Genomic DNA, 18,152 nt, shown 5'->3' on the forward strand with positions numbered 1-18,152 from the left:
TGAGGCTCAGAGCAATTATATCACTTTTTCAAGTCACACAGCCAAGATTGATCCAAGATTTTCCTAATTCTGGGCCCTTAATCAGTGGGCAGTATGGCCTCCTACCAACATATTACATATAGGCATACTGACAGCCAAGAGCCAACAGCTTCCTGCCATGGAAAACACAAGAGAAAGAACACATGAAAGGGAGGGCAAGCCCTTAACAAGAAAAAGCAAGTGGGACATGGGTGAGAGGAAACTGACACATTCAGATCCTAGAGACAAAACCTTAGTGCCTTCACCTAAAAGCATACAAGAAGCCTCTGCACCAGCACTTCAGCCTGGAATCAGCACTATACCATAGGCTATGGTGGCGAGGCAGCAGGGGAGTTAATATGGAGCTGACAACTAACTCCTAGGGAATTTTGGTCCATATGCACCTAAGTCCTTTGGGAAATTAAAATAATCTGTGAACCTAGACTCTAACAACAGAGATCCTAAAGGTAGCTAAAATGGGAATGTGTTATAAGAAAAAGCAGTAATGGAAAAACAAAAACCCTCCCTTTTAGCAAAAGTAACAATAGAGAGGACTCTCTCTTGCCCTGAAATTTTCCTTTTTATTGTTTTGTTTTGTTTTGGTACTAGAGATTGAACTTGGGTACCATACGCTGAGCTACATCCCCTGTACTTTTTATTGAAGTACCTCATTAAGTTGCTGAGGCTGGCCTTGAACTTCAGATACTCCTGCCTCAGCCTACTAAGCCTCTGAGACTACCAGTATACACCACCACACCCAGCCCAGCTCAATGTCTTTGAAATGGGAAAAATGTGGGCTGGGATCATGGCTCAGAGGTAGAGGGCTTGCCTAGCATGTTCAAGGCCTGGGGTTCAATCTTCAGCACCACATAAAAAATAAACAAAATAATAAAGATATCATGTCCAACTACAACTAAAAAAAATAAATATTAAAAAAAAAGAAATGGGAAAAATGTAATAAATATTACTTATGGTCAGTAAAGAAATATGGAGAATTGAAGGTCACTATCAACCAAATCTTTTTTTTTTTTTTCTTTCACAAAATAATCAATACTTTGTGCCTGGGCTAGCTGCATCTATGACATTCCTATACATACATACATAATAATTTAAAATAAGTTACAAATGTTGAAAGCAAAGTACCAATTGCTTATACAAAGGTAAATAGCCACTATGTTTTCTTCTTGAATCATTTTTGCTACATAACTACAATTACATATCAGTATGTTACTAATCTACAGAATACACTTTGAACTCTGAGGTATGGCAACTCCCAGAGACAACACGTAAACCTGAATATTTTGAGTGATTTCTCTTTCTTTTTTTATGGTGGGGGGGCGGACCAGGGACTGAACCTAGGGGCACTTAACCACTGAGCCACATCCCAGTCCTTTTTATTTTGACACAGGTCTCACTAAATTGCTTGGGGCCTCGCTAAATTGCTGAGGCTGGCTTTGAATCTGCAATCCTTCTGCCTCAGCCTCCGGAGACACTAGGATTATAGGTGTGTACCACCACACCCAGCTCAAGTGATTTTTTAAATAATCACCCCAAATCTTGTTTATTTGCAAATTTCTTTTTTTTTTTTAATATTTTTTAGTTATAGGTGGACACATATCTTTATTTTTTGAGGTGCTGAGAATCAAACCCACTGCCACATCATGCTAGGCAAGCACTCTACCTCTGGGCCATAATCCCAGTCCCAATCCGTTTACTTTTATGTGGTGCTGAGGATTGAACCCAGGGCCTCACGCATGCTGCCACTGAGCTACAGACCCAGCCCTTATTTGCACATTTCTTTGCACTCTGAATAAAACTTTTATTGACATTCCTAACTAACATGTTACAATTATTCATAGCAATGATAATCGTTGTGACAGATGCTAACAAAAAGTTACCCTTAAGTCAAACAAGAGGAAAAATTTCCTTTATTATTTGATATTAATTATAAAACTGATATATTTTCAAGATTGTCAGTATTAGAGGCTAGGTTTAAAGTTCTCAGTAGCCAAGAATTTATGCTCCAAATTTTAAAACAGGCTTTTAATAGAACCCAGGAGCCAAAAATTCTGCAGGGAAAGCAACAGGTTTAGTAACTGGTAAGGAAAATGTTAAGAACCCTAGCCAAAAATGCCTCATGGCCACACCCTGCAAGACTTCAAATGGCCAGCTTCCAGGGATCTGGTGATAACACCAGAATCTGGCAGAGGTAGATGGGACAGCATGCTCTCGTTCTTTGTTCACTTAGTTGCTGATAACTCATGCCATTCTGCACTTCTGATAAAAGAGGGAGAGCATCCCCCCTCTTTCCCCTCCAAGGCTAAAGCTTCACCTTCTGCATAGATTTAGTCTGTCAGTTATATCCTACATTTCAACATCTCCCTCTCTGCTAGTATCTGACCAGAATGCTTAACTCTCTCCTACCATAACAAAAATTCTGGGGCAGGGAACGTAGCTCAGTAGTAAAGCAAATACTAAGCATGGGTGAGATCCTGGATTCAATCCCCCAGCACCAAAACAAAACAAAAATTCCTTTATCTCTTATCTCTTCTCTTCCACAGACAAACTTCTAGAAAGCCCTATTTGTCCCCCTTCCTTACCTCCCACTCCCGTCTTGCCACCTTTACACTCCTCTGCCCAAGGTCACCAATGGCATACATGACCCCAATTCCAATGAACATGATTTCTTCTTATCTTACTTGATAGAGCTGGTCATTCCTTCTTAAATATACTTCACCCTTGATTTTCATGACAACAATTTTACCACTCTTCCATCTTTCTGGAAGGAACTTCATACTTAATCTCTTAATGGGTGCTTCTTCCTCTACCTAACCCCCTTAAAAGTTGGTGTCTCTTAGGCTTAGGATTTAAGTCCTCAACTCCTCCAAATGACACTCCAATGTGCTTCCAAGGTATCAAATTTCTTTATGCTACTGACCTTCAAATCTATTTCTAGTCCCTACTTCATTCCTAGGCTCCACATCCACATTTACAACAGCTTCCAATCTTAGATATCCTACAGGCCTTTCAAACTCATCACATCTAAGGTTAAAGACTTCTTATCCAAGCTCATCATGACTTTTGTGGGCCCTAGGAACTTTGTCTCTAAAGCCTCTTCCACCATTAAAAATATATATATTATTTATATATGCTTAATATTAATTAATAACATCTGGTGTTTGTGTTTAATAAAAAATAACTTTGATTTATATAATATATATGTATACTTAAATATATATACACACGTGCGCGCGCGCGCACACACACACACATACATATATATGTCTCACATATTATATTTTCATTCTATGACTGCATTGGTATAAAGACAAATACAATCCAGGCTAGATTCATTACTATACTCTTTCACCTTCTGATTTTAAAAGGAATTAAAGGATGCTACTGGTTAAGGAAGATAAGTGGGGGGGGTCTCTAAATCATGGCTAGTACAAAGCAGATAGTCGCCTAGCTTGATGGTGCATGCCTGTAATTCCAGCAGCTGGGGAGGCTGAGGGAGGAGGATGAGTTCAAAGCCAGCTTCAGCAATTCAGAGAGGTCCTAAGCAACTCAACAAGACCCTGTCTCTAAATAAAATCCAGTAGTTAAGCACCCCTGAGTTCAATCCCTGGTGCAAAAAAAAAAAAAAAAAAAAAAGACTGTCTGCAAATAAATTAGTAGGAAAGCAGCCAAGAAGCAAATGACTACAAAAACAACTTATAAGAGTGCACCCTAGCTGGGCATGGTGGCACATGCCTGTAATCCCAGGAGCTCAGGAGTTGAGTCAGGAAGATTGCAAGTTCAAAGTCAGTCTCAGCAATATAGCAAAATCCTAAGCAATTTAGCAAGACCCTGTCTCAAAATGAAAAATAAAAAGGGCTGAGGATGTATCTCAATGGGTAAACAACTCCAGGTTCAATCTCCAGTACCAAACACACAAAAGAGTGCAACCTATATTGGAGGGGTGAAGAAACTTCACCATGGTAGGTCTAGTATTGTGGCACTTGAAGTTAAATCTCATCCAAAGTCCAGCAAGTTTTCCTTCCAGTATGTGATCAAGTGTGAGAATTTCCAAACAGAACTGCACCTCAGAGTACAGCTACTGGTGCTTTGAGAAGGAAAGTAAGGCCTATGTAGTTGACCTTGTTGAAAACACCAACCTGGAACTGGGTGTGGTGTCACAAGCCTGTAATCCCAGTAACTCAGGAGTCTGAGGCAAGAGGATCGCAAGTTCAAAGCCAGCCTCATCAAAAGTGAGGCACTAAGCAACTCAGTGAGACCCTTTCTCTAAATAAAATACTAAATACAGTTGGGGATGTGGGTCAGAGGTTAAGTGCCCCTGAGTTCAATCTCTGGTACCCACCCCGCAAAAAAAACACCAATCTCTGCACTATCCCCAGAAAATGTGTAACAATGATGTCAAAACACATCAGTGGCCACATAAGTTAAGAACATGCCAAAGAATCCACTACCATGGGAAACATTTCTCAAACATATAAAATAATAAATCAAATCTTTCTGTTATTAATAGTTCTAAATGCTAGATATTTTCCCCCAGGAGTCAAAAGGTACCTAAATATGCAATTATAAAAGGAAAAGTAGGGTATAGGAGTGAGGTATTGGCAGTTTTTCCATGTTTATTGGTGGGTGAATTTTTAATACAAATTCAGGAATATAAAGCAGTAATGCATGTCAAAACATTTCAGCAAACAAGTTTCAGGAGTTCAACTTTATAACAACAATAAACAAATCAGTTAAATTTTTCTGGACAAGGCCATCATTTTGTGTTCTGGGTTTTTTGTTGTTGTTTTTGTTTGTTTTTTTAATGTTTTTATTTTTTTGAGATGGTGTCTTGCTTTGTTGCCCAGGCTGGCCTCAAACTTGTGGGCTGTAGTGATTCTCCGGACATGGCCTACCAAGTTACAGGAATTTCAGACATGTACCACTGCACCCAGCAACTGTATGGTTTTAATGTTGTCTGTCTTCTGTCAAATTCCTATAAGTTTGCTATTAAAAATATCTCAAACTATTTTGGGTGGTGCACAACCGTAATCCAAGTAAGTTGAGAGGCTGAAAAAGGAGACCAAAAATTCAAGGCCAGCCTCAGCAACTTTAGCAAGACCCTATCTCAATATAAAAATTAAAAAAGATATATAGATAGATAGATAGAGCTTAGTAGTAAAGCACCCTGGAATCAATTCCCAGTATCAAAAAATTTAAAAAAAAACAAAAATAAACTATTTTAAACTGTTTCAATAGTTAAGCCATGCTTACAAAAGGCCTTCCACTCGGTTTCTGCAGTTTTTCAAATCTTATCTCTCAGCACCATTTCCCAAATTCCCACACTGACAACTGATCCAACCCTGCTAAATCCTTTTCAGGGTCTCCCTTACTCTCTAGCTGCCAGCCTTTCACAGGCTGTTGCTCTTTCTAAAGGATTCTTATCCCTTTTACCTAGCTAACCATCCATTCCCTTCAACTCTTTTTTTTTTTTTTAAAGTTATGGATGAACAAAATACCTTTATTTATTTCTATGTGGTGCTGAACCCCAGTACCTCACACATGCTAGACAAGCACTCTACTACTGAGCTACAATCCCAGCCCCTCCCTTCAACTCTTAATCAGACTATTCTGCAGATTCTTTTCTTCCCAGTCTTTAGACTGTTAGGGGATTGAACCCAGGGCCTCAGGCAAGTTATATCACAAGTTATATCACATAATTCCATGGGACAACCTGAACAAATTCTAAATGAAAACAATCCCACAGGGCTACAGACCACTTTAACACCTTTATGTGTGTGTTTTGAGATACTGAACCCAGGGGCACTACCACCACTGGAGCTACAGCTACATCCCTCACCCCTTTTATTTTTTAGAGACAGAGCTCACTAAAGTGCCCAGGCTACCTCAGACTCCCAAGTTGCTGGGATTCCAGGCACATGCCACCGGGTCTGCTAAAACTATTTTTTTAAAGCTCAAAATAACAATTAAAAATGCATTATTTAGGGGGCTGTGATTGTAGCTCAGATGTACGGCACTTGCCTAGCATGTGTAAGGCACTGGGTTCAATCCTCAGCACCAATAAAAAATAATAATAAATAAATAAAGTTCTTAATATCTTTTTTTAAAAAAAAAAATGCATTATTTAGGGCTGGGTTTGTGGCTCAGTGGTGGAGCACTTGCCTAGCCATGTGTGAGGCACTAGGTTAGATTCTCAGCATCCCATGTAAATAAATGAATAAAATAAAGGTCCTTCAACAACTAAAAATATACATCAAAAAAATTTAAGAGGCTAGGTTTATGGCTCAGTGGTAAACACTTACCTAGCTAGGTTCGATTCCCAGAACTACATAAGAAAATAAAGATATTGTGTCCATCTACAATTAAAAATATTTTTTTTTATTTTTTTAGGGCTGGGATTGTGGTTCAGTGGTAGAACACTCACCTACCATGCATGAGGCACTGGGTTTGATCCTCCGTACCACATAAAAATAAAATAAAGTTATTGTGTCCACCTACAATTAAAAAATAAATATTTAAAAAAAAAATTTAAATGTATTTTCACAGCAACTCAGGTGGCTGAGGCAGGTGGATCACAAGTTCAAAGCTCGTTTATCAAATTAGCAAGGTCCTAAACCCCATTTCAAATTTTAAAAAAGGACAGGGTGGGGCTGGGGGGCAGGTTGGGGCTGGGAATGTAACTCAGTGGTAAAGTTCCCCCGAGTTCAATCTCTAGTTAAAAAAAAAAAAAGAAAAAATTATTTAGCCAGGCATGGTAGTACATGTTTGTAATCTTAAGTACTCAGGATACTGAGGCAAAAGGATTGAAAGTTCAAGCAAGGCCAGTCTGGGCAAATTAGCTAGACCCTACCTCAAAATACAATAAATGGGCTAGGGATATAGTACAGTGGTAGAGCACTTGCCTAGCATGCATGAACTCCTGTGTTCAATCCCCAGTATTACCCCCTGCAAAAAAAAAGTATTTAGTCAACCCAGTTCAGAGTAGTGGTACCACTAGGGATGTGGAAAGGCAATATAAATTTGGCCAAGTTCTAGTCCTAGGAAGTAGGCTTGAAGGTGTTTATTTTATGACATGTTACACAATTTTTTATAATTATTGAATATAATTATATAAAATTACTTGCCAAATGCACAAATGAATAACCTTAGTTACATGTTCCTATTTTTCCTTTAAAACATTTCTCAGGAACCTTTGGAGTCAGGGAGATAACACACAGAACCCATGATGGTGATTTGACTTTATTAGAGGAAACATAAAAAGGTATGGATGGGACTCTTGTAGTCCATAAAGCCATAAATAGAGCTAGAGACCAAGGTACCATAAGGATCCTGGGTCTAACACCCCATCATAGCCTTCCCTCTCCTCTATCTTCATTTTTTTAGGAATCTGAACCACCTGAGTTCTGGTGCCCACATAGTAATAATAAACATAGTAAACATAGTAAAAATAAACTCTCACTCAGGCATCCTTGTCTCAACAGGCCACAACAGCTATAGACAGGCTGGCTACAATGTCGAAGATAGAGTCTCTACTGTAGGAATCTACTAAGTCAAAAGGACTGGATATACATATACATAGGTATGTTGCAGTTTTGACTTACATGTTGACTGCTATCCAGACAGGGTGGTCGATTTGTTAGCTGAGTTAAAGGTTTCCGATAAGGGGACAAGAAACACTCTTGGATCTGGGTCTCATTACTGGATTTCTGTTTCTTCCGTGTCTAAGAAAAGAAATGACAAGCTGAGGTCTGAAAGACCAGAGATAACCCTAATGGAAACTAACACTTAAAGTGATTTTTTAAAAATATTTATTTATTTGGTTTTTTTTAGTTGAAAATTCACATAATACCTTTATTTATTTATTTTTATGTGTGCTAAGGATCAAACCCAGGGCCTCACACGTGCTAGGCGAGCACTCTACCACTGAGCCACAACCCCAGCCCTTAAAGTGATTTATTAGAGCCAGGTGTGGTAGCACACACCTGTAGTCCCAGCTACTTGAGAGGCCAAGGCTGGAGGATCAATTTGAGCCCATGAGTTTAAGACCAGCCTAGGCAACATAATATAACTCCATCTTATTAAAAAAAAAAAAGAAGAAGAAGAAGTACATATTAAGTGCCAGATGAAGTGCTAACGTCTTCACATGCATTATCAGAGCAATCCTGCTTATTACCCTTCTTTAGTAGGATATCCTTTTTTAATTCTAGAAAAACTGGAGCTTAATGAGATTAAGTCACTTGCCTCAAATGAAGGAAAAACAATGGAAGAGGTAAATGAAGTAAGCCTGGGAAAAGCAAGCCCACCAGCAGTATGAAGTCATAGCAGACCTAACCAAGTGTTTCCCTTCCTGAGTTTCCCAAAGGGTGGACAAGAGTACAGCTGTACCCAACTCTCACATCACCCCCAACTCAGTCCACCACACAGCAGTGAAGACACTAGCACCAAGCATTTCAGGAGCAACACACAGCTCCATCCCCGATCCACCTGCAGAGAATGATGCCCCAAGTTCAAGTGTAAGACATACAAGGGACAGTTAATGTGCCTCCCTTAGCAGGTGGAAAAATCCCCACCAGTGATGCAACTAAAGAGAAAGCCCCAACAGGCAATCAGGAATGAACCCTCTTGTACCAGCTTGTCAAGTTATTTGAAGCTCCAATGATTCTTTTTTTTTTTTAGTTTTAGGTGGACACAATATCTTTATTTTTTTATTTTTTGTGGTGCTGAGAAACGAACCCAGTGCCTCATGCATGCTAGGCAAGCACACTACTACTTGAGCCACATTCCCAGCCCTTCCCCAGCCCTTCAGTGATTCTTAAGACACATCTGAAGCAAACACCAGGCCTCATTCCACCCTTTACATGCCTTTACTTACAAACTGTCCTAGAAAAAAGTGCCTTCCTTCCTTAGCTGATCCTTTTCTCCAAAGCTCCATTAGCCCAACCCTTGATTCTTAAATTGCTCTCTTTCCCTTTAAAGTAGATATTGCTTGACTCTGTTTACTTTTATATGGGTCTTGTCCACAACCAGCAAGCCTCCAAGGCATGAAGCAAAGCACAGACCTCAGTCCAAAGTAGAACATATTGCACTTGAGTATGAGCAAGACTGAAAGGCCAAATTAAGCTCAGGATTTTAAGGTAGATCCAGAATATTCTACTATTCTGTGACATGGGGCAAGGGACAAATAGGAGGCTGCTAGTTACTATTGTTAAGGCCTTTATCCCCTCCCTCTCCCCCATAAGAGTCAAAGGATCAACCTGAGCTGTTTCTTGGCTTTGGTGTACCCCTCCCAACAGGAAAACTAAGGTTATATTAGTTTCTAGTGAAACTACAAAATTTTATTAATCTGTTCAATGCCTGGCACAGAGGGAGCATCAATTACACTACTGAACATATGACTTTGGGAGGTGACTATGTAAACCCAGAAACCAAGTCCAAGCTTCCTTTCTGCCCAAATAACCTGAATTCCCACCTTCCCTATCTCCTTGGGCACTCACCACTGCCTCAGGCTGCCAGTCTTCATCATCATCAGATCTGCCTTCCAGTTTCCTTCTGGCCAGCTGACTGGGAGCTAAGCTCCTCCTCTGTAAGGGGAGAATGGAAATGGATCCTCAGCCTGAGCCCATTAAACCTAGACAGAATTCCTGTCTCCCTTAGGTTCACACTTACCATCCTGGAGCCCAAACGTCAAGTATCCATCAGCCAAAGGTGAAAGGCACTCAGCAGCAGAGAATGCAGGACGAGGGCTTGATGTAGGTGGAACTGCTATATTATTCAGAATATGGACTAATTAAAAAGGGGGCATGGATGGAGGGGACCCAGCCAGGAGTAGGAGTTTGAGTCCAAAATGCGAGAATGTTGATCGTCAGTTAGCCGAGTCCAGAGAGTAGACCAAAGAGGAAGTGTCAAGGCAGAGTCGGGTATAAATCTAGGATGGGGAGGATACAGGAGGGTCCCAGAATGGGCAGAGTGGAGTCAGGATAATGGTCTCGGTTAAGAGAGGAGATCCATGCGAGGTGGTGGCGGTAACCAAGGTCCAGAAGAAAGAAGCTGGGGTTAAAGTCCGAGGCCTAGGAAGGGCGAGGAGCCTGCATCCGGAGGAGGGGGATTTCCCGGGGCTGGAGTGCAGATAGCGTACTGGATCGAGGGAGGTCGAGCAAGGATCCAAGAAGGACCAATAAAAACCCAAACTGGGAACAGAATCCCAGAAGGGGCTGAAAAGAGAGGCAGAGATGGATTCCGGGACTCGCAGTTCCCCATTAACCTTCCTCTTCCCCAAGCGCGCGTTAACAGCCGCCAGGCTGGGTCAATCGAACCTCCCGCCATGCAGCCGCTCCTTCACTCATTGGCTGCGTTCGATGTGTTCGGCACTCTCCCCCCAAGGAAGGGGCGGGGCTAGTGATGTGGTAGAAGCTCAGCTGCACTGGAGGCTCAACGGACCACCTGGGAGGTGGGGCTAGGCGAAGCGAACGCCCCCGGCTCAGCCTACTGGCTGACCTTCGACGTTGGCCCCTGGCGTTTTGTTCTACCAATGAACTGGCAATGCTACAACTTAAAGAACGATTTGCGATGTACTGGGCCGCGGAGGAATTACCACCTAGGGTAGACGCCTAAGGTTTAGGAAAGGCGAGTTTGGGTCGGGTTCAGGAACTGATAGCAACCTCCAAGTGCCGGACCCGAAAGGAGGCCTGGGTTTGAAGTCTTGTTGGCTCATCTAGCATGGAGTGTTCAGCCTGGGCTCCATGTGACGGGCTGGAGCTGGGGGATGTGACCATCTCACGTGTGAGTGTCTTGAAAGAAGCTGCCTTCTCCTAGAATGGAAGCGTCTTTAATCACCCAATTTCTCAAAACTTCAGTTTCTTCATATTTGAAATGGTATTATAGTAATAGTACCCAGTAGTGCAATTGCTGGATTGCATGGTAGTTTCATGTTTCGGTTTTGGGGTGTTTTGTTTTGTTTTGTTTGGGGTTTTTTTTATTATTATTGTTTTTGCGGCACTTGAGCATTGAATCCAGCGGCGCTCTACCATTAAGCAAAATCCCCAGTCCTTGTTTGAGACAGTGTCTTCCTAAATTGCTGAGACTAGCCTCAAATTTGCCATTTTCCTGCCCCAGCGTCTAGTGTCTGTGGCATTACGGTCGTGGGCCGCTGCACTCTACCGCTGAGCCACAACCCCAGCCCCATTTTTTGTTTGTTTTTAAGAAACTGGACAAATTGTATTTCAGAATGTACCACTCTACGTTCCTGTCAACAATGTTTGTGCCATCCAGTGTCTCTGCATCCTCATGGATTTAGTGTTACTTTCTTACTTTAGCTATTCTGATATATGAAAAGTGATATCTAATTGTGATTGTGATTTAATTTGCATTTCCCTAATTCATTTATTTATATATATTTTATTTATTTATTTAGTTAGTTAGTTAGTTTAGATGGATACAATACCTTTATTTATTTATCTTTAGTTGGTGCTGAGGATCAAACCCAGGGCCTCACACAAGCTAGGCAAGCCCTCTACCACTGAGCTACAATCCCAGCCCCATTTCCCTAATTTAACATCTTTTCATAGGCTTATTTGATATCTGTAGATTCTCAATAAAAATGTCTCTTTGCCATTTTTAGTTGAAGTGGTCTTTTTTTACTGTTTTGGTCATTCTTTATATATTCCATACCAGTCAGTTATGTAGTTTGCAAATATTTTCTTAACAGTCTCTTGAAAAAGAATAAACATTTTTATTTTTTTGTGTGTTTGGGGGGGGTGGATACTGGGGTTGAACTCAAGGGCACTTGACCACTGAACCACCATGCCCAGCCCCAGTACCATGAGTTGCCTAGTGCCTTGCTTTTGCTGAGGCTGGCTTTGAATTTGCTATCCTCCTGCTTTAGCTTCTAGAGCCACAGGGATTACAGGTGCCTGGCCAACACATTATTTTGATAAAGTACAATTCATCAATTTTTCCTTTTTATGGATTAGGATTTTGATGTCGAATCAAAGGCTCCCCTATCCTCTTAAGGATTGAACCCAGGACCTCCACATACTAGGCAAGTGCTTTACCACTGGCCTATATCCCTAGCCCTCAACATTTTGCTTGGCACTCCATCCCCAAAATTTTCTCCAATTTTTTACCTAAAAACTTTTTGCCAGAAGTGGTGGGTGGCCCAGGCCTGTAATCCAAGCTACTTGAAAACCCAAGCAAAAGATCTTGCAATTTTGAAACCAGTCTTGGCAACTTAGACAATGTCTTAAAAATAGAAAGGACTGAGATGTAGCTCAGTGGTAAAGAGCTCCCGGTACCACCAGAACAAACATACAAAAAAAAAAAAAACTTCATACTTTTACATTTAAATCTGTGATCCATCTTGAAGTACTTTTTGTATAATGTGTAATGTTTAGGTTGGAGTCTTTGTTTTGCTTATGAATGTTCAACTGAGTTGTCAAAATGTAACTGGAGCTGGGCACAAAATCAGAAATAGGAAATTCAAGGCCAGTAGTGTGGTTTCACAAAGTTAGCAGCCCAGCAACTTCTTGTTCCTGCATATTCAGCATGTGACTTCCACCTTTCAGTCAGAAATAGCTGCTCAAGTTCCAGATATTCTGTGAAGGGACAAAGGACTACACACTCCACTCTTTATGGATTATGGATATTATTCATAAAGTAGACACGGGGATGACACAAGATTCTGCCACTGTTATTCCCTTTTTTTTTTTTTTTTTTTTTTTTTTTTGTGTGTGTGTGTGTGTGTGTTTGGTGCCAAGGATTGAACTTGTTAGGTAAGCACTTTACCACTGAGTTACATCCCCAATGGATATATGTCAATTTTATATATCAATTTGACTATACCACAGGGTGCACAGATATTAGCCATTATTCTGGATGATTCTCTGAGAGGTTGTTTATGAAATTAACAAATAAATTAGATGTCTGAACTAAATTGGATGACTGGAGTAAAGCAGATTGTACTCCCTAATGTGGTTGGGTCTCAGGCAATAAATCGAAGACCTAAATAAAGCAAAAGGCTGACCCTAATCCCAGCTACTCAGGAGACTGAGGCAAGAGAATCATAAGCTCAAGGCCAACCAGACATTATCTCAAAAAAATAAAATAAAAAAGGGCTGGGGATGTAGGTCAGTGGTAGAGCACCTCTGGGTACAATCCTTAATACCACAAGAAAAGAAAACAGGGGAGGTGCTAGGGAGGTAGTTCAGTGGTAGAGCAATTGTCTAGTATGCAACAGGCCCTGAGTTCAATCTCCAGTATCTTCTTCTTTTTTTTTTTTTTTTTGGTACCAAGGATTGAACCCAGGGTCACTTAACCATGAAGACACATCCCTACATCCCTAGCCCTTTTTTTTTAGTTTTCGGCAGACACAACATCTTTTGTTTGTATGTGGTGCTGAGGATCGAACCTGGGCCGAACCTGGGCCGCACACATGCCAGGTGAGCGCACTACCGCTTGAGGCACATCCCCAGCCCCCCTAGCCCTTTTTTTTTAAGACAGGGTCTCACTAAGTTTATGAAGTGGCTTTGAACTTGCAATACTCCTGCCCCAGCCTTCCAAGCTGCTCTGATTACAGTTGTGTACCACCATGCCCAGCCCCAGTACCATTAAAAAAAATTTTTTTTTAAAAAGAAAACCCTCATTAAATTAAGAGAATTCTTCCTGTCTGCTTTTTAACATCATTTTTTTTTTTTTCTGTTTTATACTGTAACCAAAACATCCATTTTTCCTGGGACAAGCCTTCAGACTGAAACTACACCATCAGTTTTCCTGGTTCTTAGACCTTTGAATCTGTTTACAACTCCATCATTGGCTCTCCTGGATCAGCCAACTTGTAGACTCACCCTGCAGATGCAGATCTTGAGTTTGTCTGCTTCCATAACCATGCATGCCATTATCTGAAACTAGATAATGTTTTTTTTTTTTTCTTTTTTTTCTTTTTTTTTTTTTTGTACCTGGGGTGCTTAACCACTGAGCCACATCCCCAGACCCTTTTTATTTTTACTTTTTATTTTGAGGAAGAGTCTCACTAAGTTGCTGAGGCTGGCCTGGAACTTGTCATCCTCCTGACCCTCCTTCCTCAATCTCCAGAATCACTGGGATTAAAAGTATTCACCATCACATCCAGCTTTTTTTTTTTTTTTGGCACTTGAGGTTGAACCCAGGGCCTTGTACTGCTTGCTGCAAAGCAAATACTCTACCACTAGCTACATCCCCAGATTTTTTTTATATTTATTTTTTTAATGTGGTGCTGAGGAGCAAACCCAGGGCCTCACACGTGCACAGTGGGTGCCCTACCACTAAGCCACAGCCCCAGTCACCCAGATTTATTTTTTTAATTTTAAATTTTGGGACAGGGTCTTGTCAAGTTGCCCAGATTAACCTCAAACTTGAAATCCTCCTGCTTCAGCCTCCCATTAGCTGGGATTGTAGGTGCAAGCCACCACACTTGGCTGCCAATTCTTTATACTTAAAATATATTTATATTTAAATCTATCTATCTATTGGCTCTGTTTTTCTGGAGAATCCTAATAAATACACTGCCCAGCTGTAGGGAATGTGGTTCGCTTCTGGTTTTTGGCTCCTTCAGGTTACACAGAGCCATTTTTCTGAGTCATGTATGCCCCAAAGTGGTTTGTTACCTGTTGGCTAAGATAGTAAGGCAATAAAGGCCCAGCCATATTGGCTGTATGAAGTATACTTTGGCAGGCAATAGGTGATGGTAAGCTCCCCACTGGGGTGGCCAAGGGTTTACAATTGCACTTCTCCTGCCCCAGGTAGGCACCCTTCTTTTCACAGGCATTGATTCCTAATAAATATCTTGCACTCCAAATTCCATCTTCGCTTTTGACTCCAGAGAATTCAACTTGAAACAACCACACTTCATTAATTCAACTATGTGTAACTATAAGAGAAGCTGGTAAATAATAGTCTTTATTCTAGATGGTCATGTACCCAATGAAAAATAGGAAGGAAAAAGGAGCTGCCACAGTAGCTCAAGGGGGTCAAAAGTTAGAATCAAGTCTTCAGAAAGGGTAGAGGTTCCATGGGAGCAGATGAAGGGGATTTCAGGTACTTGGAAAATTGCCGCAGTCTGGCTGGGCACAAATAACTGAGCCGCCACAAAGCCTTATAGATTCAAACAGCAACTCTTTATTCCCCCACTCTCACCGGCACTGCACACACCACACGGGAACACACTCCCTCCACTGGGCTCCTTCCAATCTCCCCGAACTCCCGCAAGAACTCATGGGAACTCCAAAGTAGCTGCACCCGAGTTAGCAATAGCCGCCCTATTGCCCAACAGTAAAGGTCAAATATACAATTCAATCAATCCAGCATCACAGCAATTATATATAGCTTAATTCAAATCATCATCTCAATGGTTCGCTGGCATCACCTTTCAACCATTCCCTCTGGCAAATGCCAGGCATCATTCTGACTGGGCTGTGTCTCTCAACAGAAAATGTAGATGTTGTTGCCACATGGAAATTAAGTATTTTCTGGTTCTGGTTTCAGATAATGGCAGGTAAGGTTAATCAGACTAATCCCTCCTATAAGTAATGATTATAGAATCTGGGGAAAGTATTTTAAAAAATATTCAACTAGCCATGGTAGTACACACCAGTAATAGCAGCAACTAGGGAGGCTGAGGCAGGAGGATCAAAAGTTCAAAGCCAGCCTCAGCAATTTAGCAAGGCCCTAAGCTACTCAGGTAGACGCTGTCTCTAAATAAAATATTAAAAAGGGCTGGGGTTGTGGCTCAGTGGTACAGTGCTTGCCTAGCATATGTGAGGCACTGGATTCAATCCTCAACACCACATAAGAATAAATAAATAAAATAAATGTATTGTGTCCATCTATAACTAAAACCATTAAAAAAAAAAAAAAAAAAAGGCTGAGGATGTGGGCGCTCAGTGATTGAGCGCCCCTGGGTTCAATCCCCGGTACCTGGGGTTAAAAAAAAAAAGATTAACAAACAAATTCTTAGCAAGACTGATAAAGGACAAAATGAAGAAGCACTTGATATCCTATAGATATCAAGAAGAAAGGGAAGGGCCAAGCATGGGGATGCACATCTGTAATCCCAGCTTTCTGTAAGGCTGAGGCAGGAAGATTGCAAGTTTGAGGCCAATCCTAGGGGACAAGCAGACTCTATCTCAAATAATAATAATAATAATAATGGAACCGCGGAAAAGCTCCGTAAACTCAACAAGCCGAAACAACCGTTTACCTGTCCAAGATTTTATTAGCAGGACCCTGGAGGCCAGTCACAGAAGAGAACGGGGGAGAGAGAGAGAGAGAGAGAGAGAGAGAGAGAGAGAGAGAGAGAGAAGAAGAAGAAGAAGAAGAAGAAGAGGAAGAGGAAGAGGAAGAAGAAGAAGAAGAAGAAGAAGAAGAAGAAGAAGAAGAAGAAGAAGAAAAGAAGAAGTTGTTCAAGGTCAGCTTCAGTAATTTAGTGAGGCCCTAAGCAACTTAGAAGACCTCGTTTCAAAATTTAAATAAGGGCTGGAGATATGGTTCAATGGTTAAGTGTTCCTGGATTCAATTCCCACTGCCAAAACAAACAAATAAAATAAAAAGCAACATTTGTAGCATAAATCAGCAACAAGGTATCTCCACAACCCTAAAACACAAGCTAGTAGGACACACTAACAAAAAACAGGAAACACAGTTGTGTTTGAGAAACTAATGTGACTCCATTTTTAAAAATGAATAAATAACAGCAGCTTCTACCTCAAGGCCTGTCCTAAGGAAGGGGGCATGACCCTTGCCCTTGGAAAAACCCACAGAGCACTCCTAAGCACATACCCACCCTGCTAAGTTGTTTGTCTGTAAATAACAGGAGAGGTCTGTGGCGCCAGGTGTCTCTGACTCAGTTAGGCTAGGTGAGGACCCATAGCAACCCCCCTAGCAACCTCCAATCAGCATGAGACGGAAAATACCTGGAATGCCAGATGACCCCCAAGTAGTTTATGGTGGTTGATAATGTAAAGAACAGTGGAAAAAGCTCCGTAAACTCAACAAGCCAAAACAACCATCACCTGAGTGAGATTTTATTAGCAGGACCGTAGCGGCCAGTGGGGGGGCGGGGAGAGAGGAGAGGAGGGGGGGAGAGAGAGAAGAGGGGGAAGAGAGAGAGAGGAGAGGGGGAAGAGAGAGAGAGGAGAGGGGGAGAGAGACAGGAGAGGGGGAAGAGAGAGACAGGAGAGGGGGAGAGAGAGGGGAGAGTAAGAGAATAAGAGAGTAAGAGTAAGAGAGCGAACACGAACAGGGTATTGATATTTATGGGCTTAACACAGGATGAGGAGGAACAAGGCAAGTGAGCCGTTACTTCTTCATTGGCCAAGAGTTCGCGCCACTTCAGGGATTGGAGGTGACGGTTCATGTGCCATTCAGTGCGTCACGGACCTGAGCTCCTGGAAGAGAAGTGCTCCGGGCGCCATCTTTACCAACACTCTTGAGCTCCCAGAAGAGAAGCATTCCGGGCGCCATCTTTACCAACATTCCTCCCTTTTTTGTTTTGGTTTGGGGGTGTAGTACTTCATTTGGCTACTTCCTGCTGAGTAGGGGCATCGTTTAGAGGGAAGGAAGGAGGTCAGTTGGTTGAAGAAGAAGGGCCAGGAGGCCCCATATCCATGCACTGAAGGCATGGATTTCTTCTGGGGAGAAGTCCATGAATGTGCCCTGCAACTATGAAAAGAAACAGCATTAATTTCTGGCATGTTGTCCAGTCTGTAGGTCTAATAGAAAAAGCCTATGCCCAGGAGAAGGCAGATTAAAACATATAAAGCTGAAAAACAAGGGCTTATTTTTTTTGGCATGGTGGGGTAGAGATGGCCCTTCGGTGGAGTTGTCATTCGGTATCTTCATCTTTCAGCACTTGGTGGAGGTTTCTTGGGATGACTGGATGTGCATGTCATCTGGCTCATTGGCAAGCTGGTAATCCCTGAAGAGGAGCTGATTGAAAGTTTGGTTAGAGATTTTGTTAATTTGTGCATGAAGGAATTTTTAAAATGCCAGGAAGGAAGGCACAGAATAAAAAGACCAACTAGAGGTCCCAGGATCGGGAGAATCCAGCAGCTGACGGGGTCTGTGAAGAGGTTCCAATAGGATTGTTG

The 18,152-nt window shown here is 41.6% G+C and overlaps 1 protein-coding gene across 1 annotated transcript in view; it reads right to left on the bottom strand.

Annotated features, from left to right (window-relative positions):
* The window catches only part of Rad54l (RAD54 like), a 39,961-nt gene extending 22,435 nt beyond the window's left edge, over nucleotides 1-17,526 (bottom strand). The window contains exons 1-6 of the mRNA XM_077110077.1: nucleotides 17,484-17,526; nucleotides 15,202-15,323; nucleotides 10,531-10,643; nucleotides 9,703-9,706; nucleotides 9,531-9,617; nucleotides 7,638-7,757 (exon numbers count right to left, since the gene is read on the bottom strand). Of these exons, the coding sequence (XP_076966192.1) occupies nucleotides 7,638-7,757; nucleotides 9,531-9,617; nucleotides 9,703-9,706; nucleotides 10,531-10,643; nucleotides 15,202-15,323; nucleotides 17,484-17,526 (489 nt within the window). The remainder of the gene's footprint in view (nucleotides 1-7,637; nucleotides 7,758-9,530; nucleotides 9,618-9,702; nucleotides 9,707-10,530; nucleotides 10,644-15,201; nucleotides 15,324-17,483) is intronic.
* Between the last annotated feature and the right edge of the window lie 626 nt (nucleotides 17,527-18,152).

Source organism: Callospermophilus lateralis, chromosome 7 (genome assembly GCF_048772815.1).
Source record: "Callospermophilus lateralis isolate mCalLat2 chromosome 7, mCalLat2.hap1, whole genome shotgun sequence".
In the NCBI taxonomy this organism is placed as follows: Eukaryota; Metazoa; Chordata; class Mammalia; order Rodentia; family Sciuridae; genus Callospermophilus; species Callospermophilus lateralis.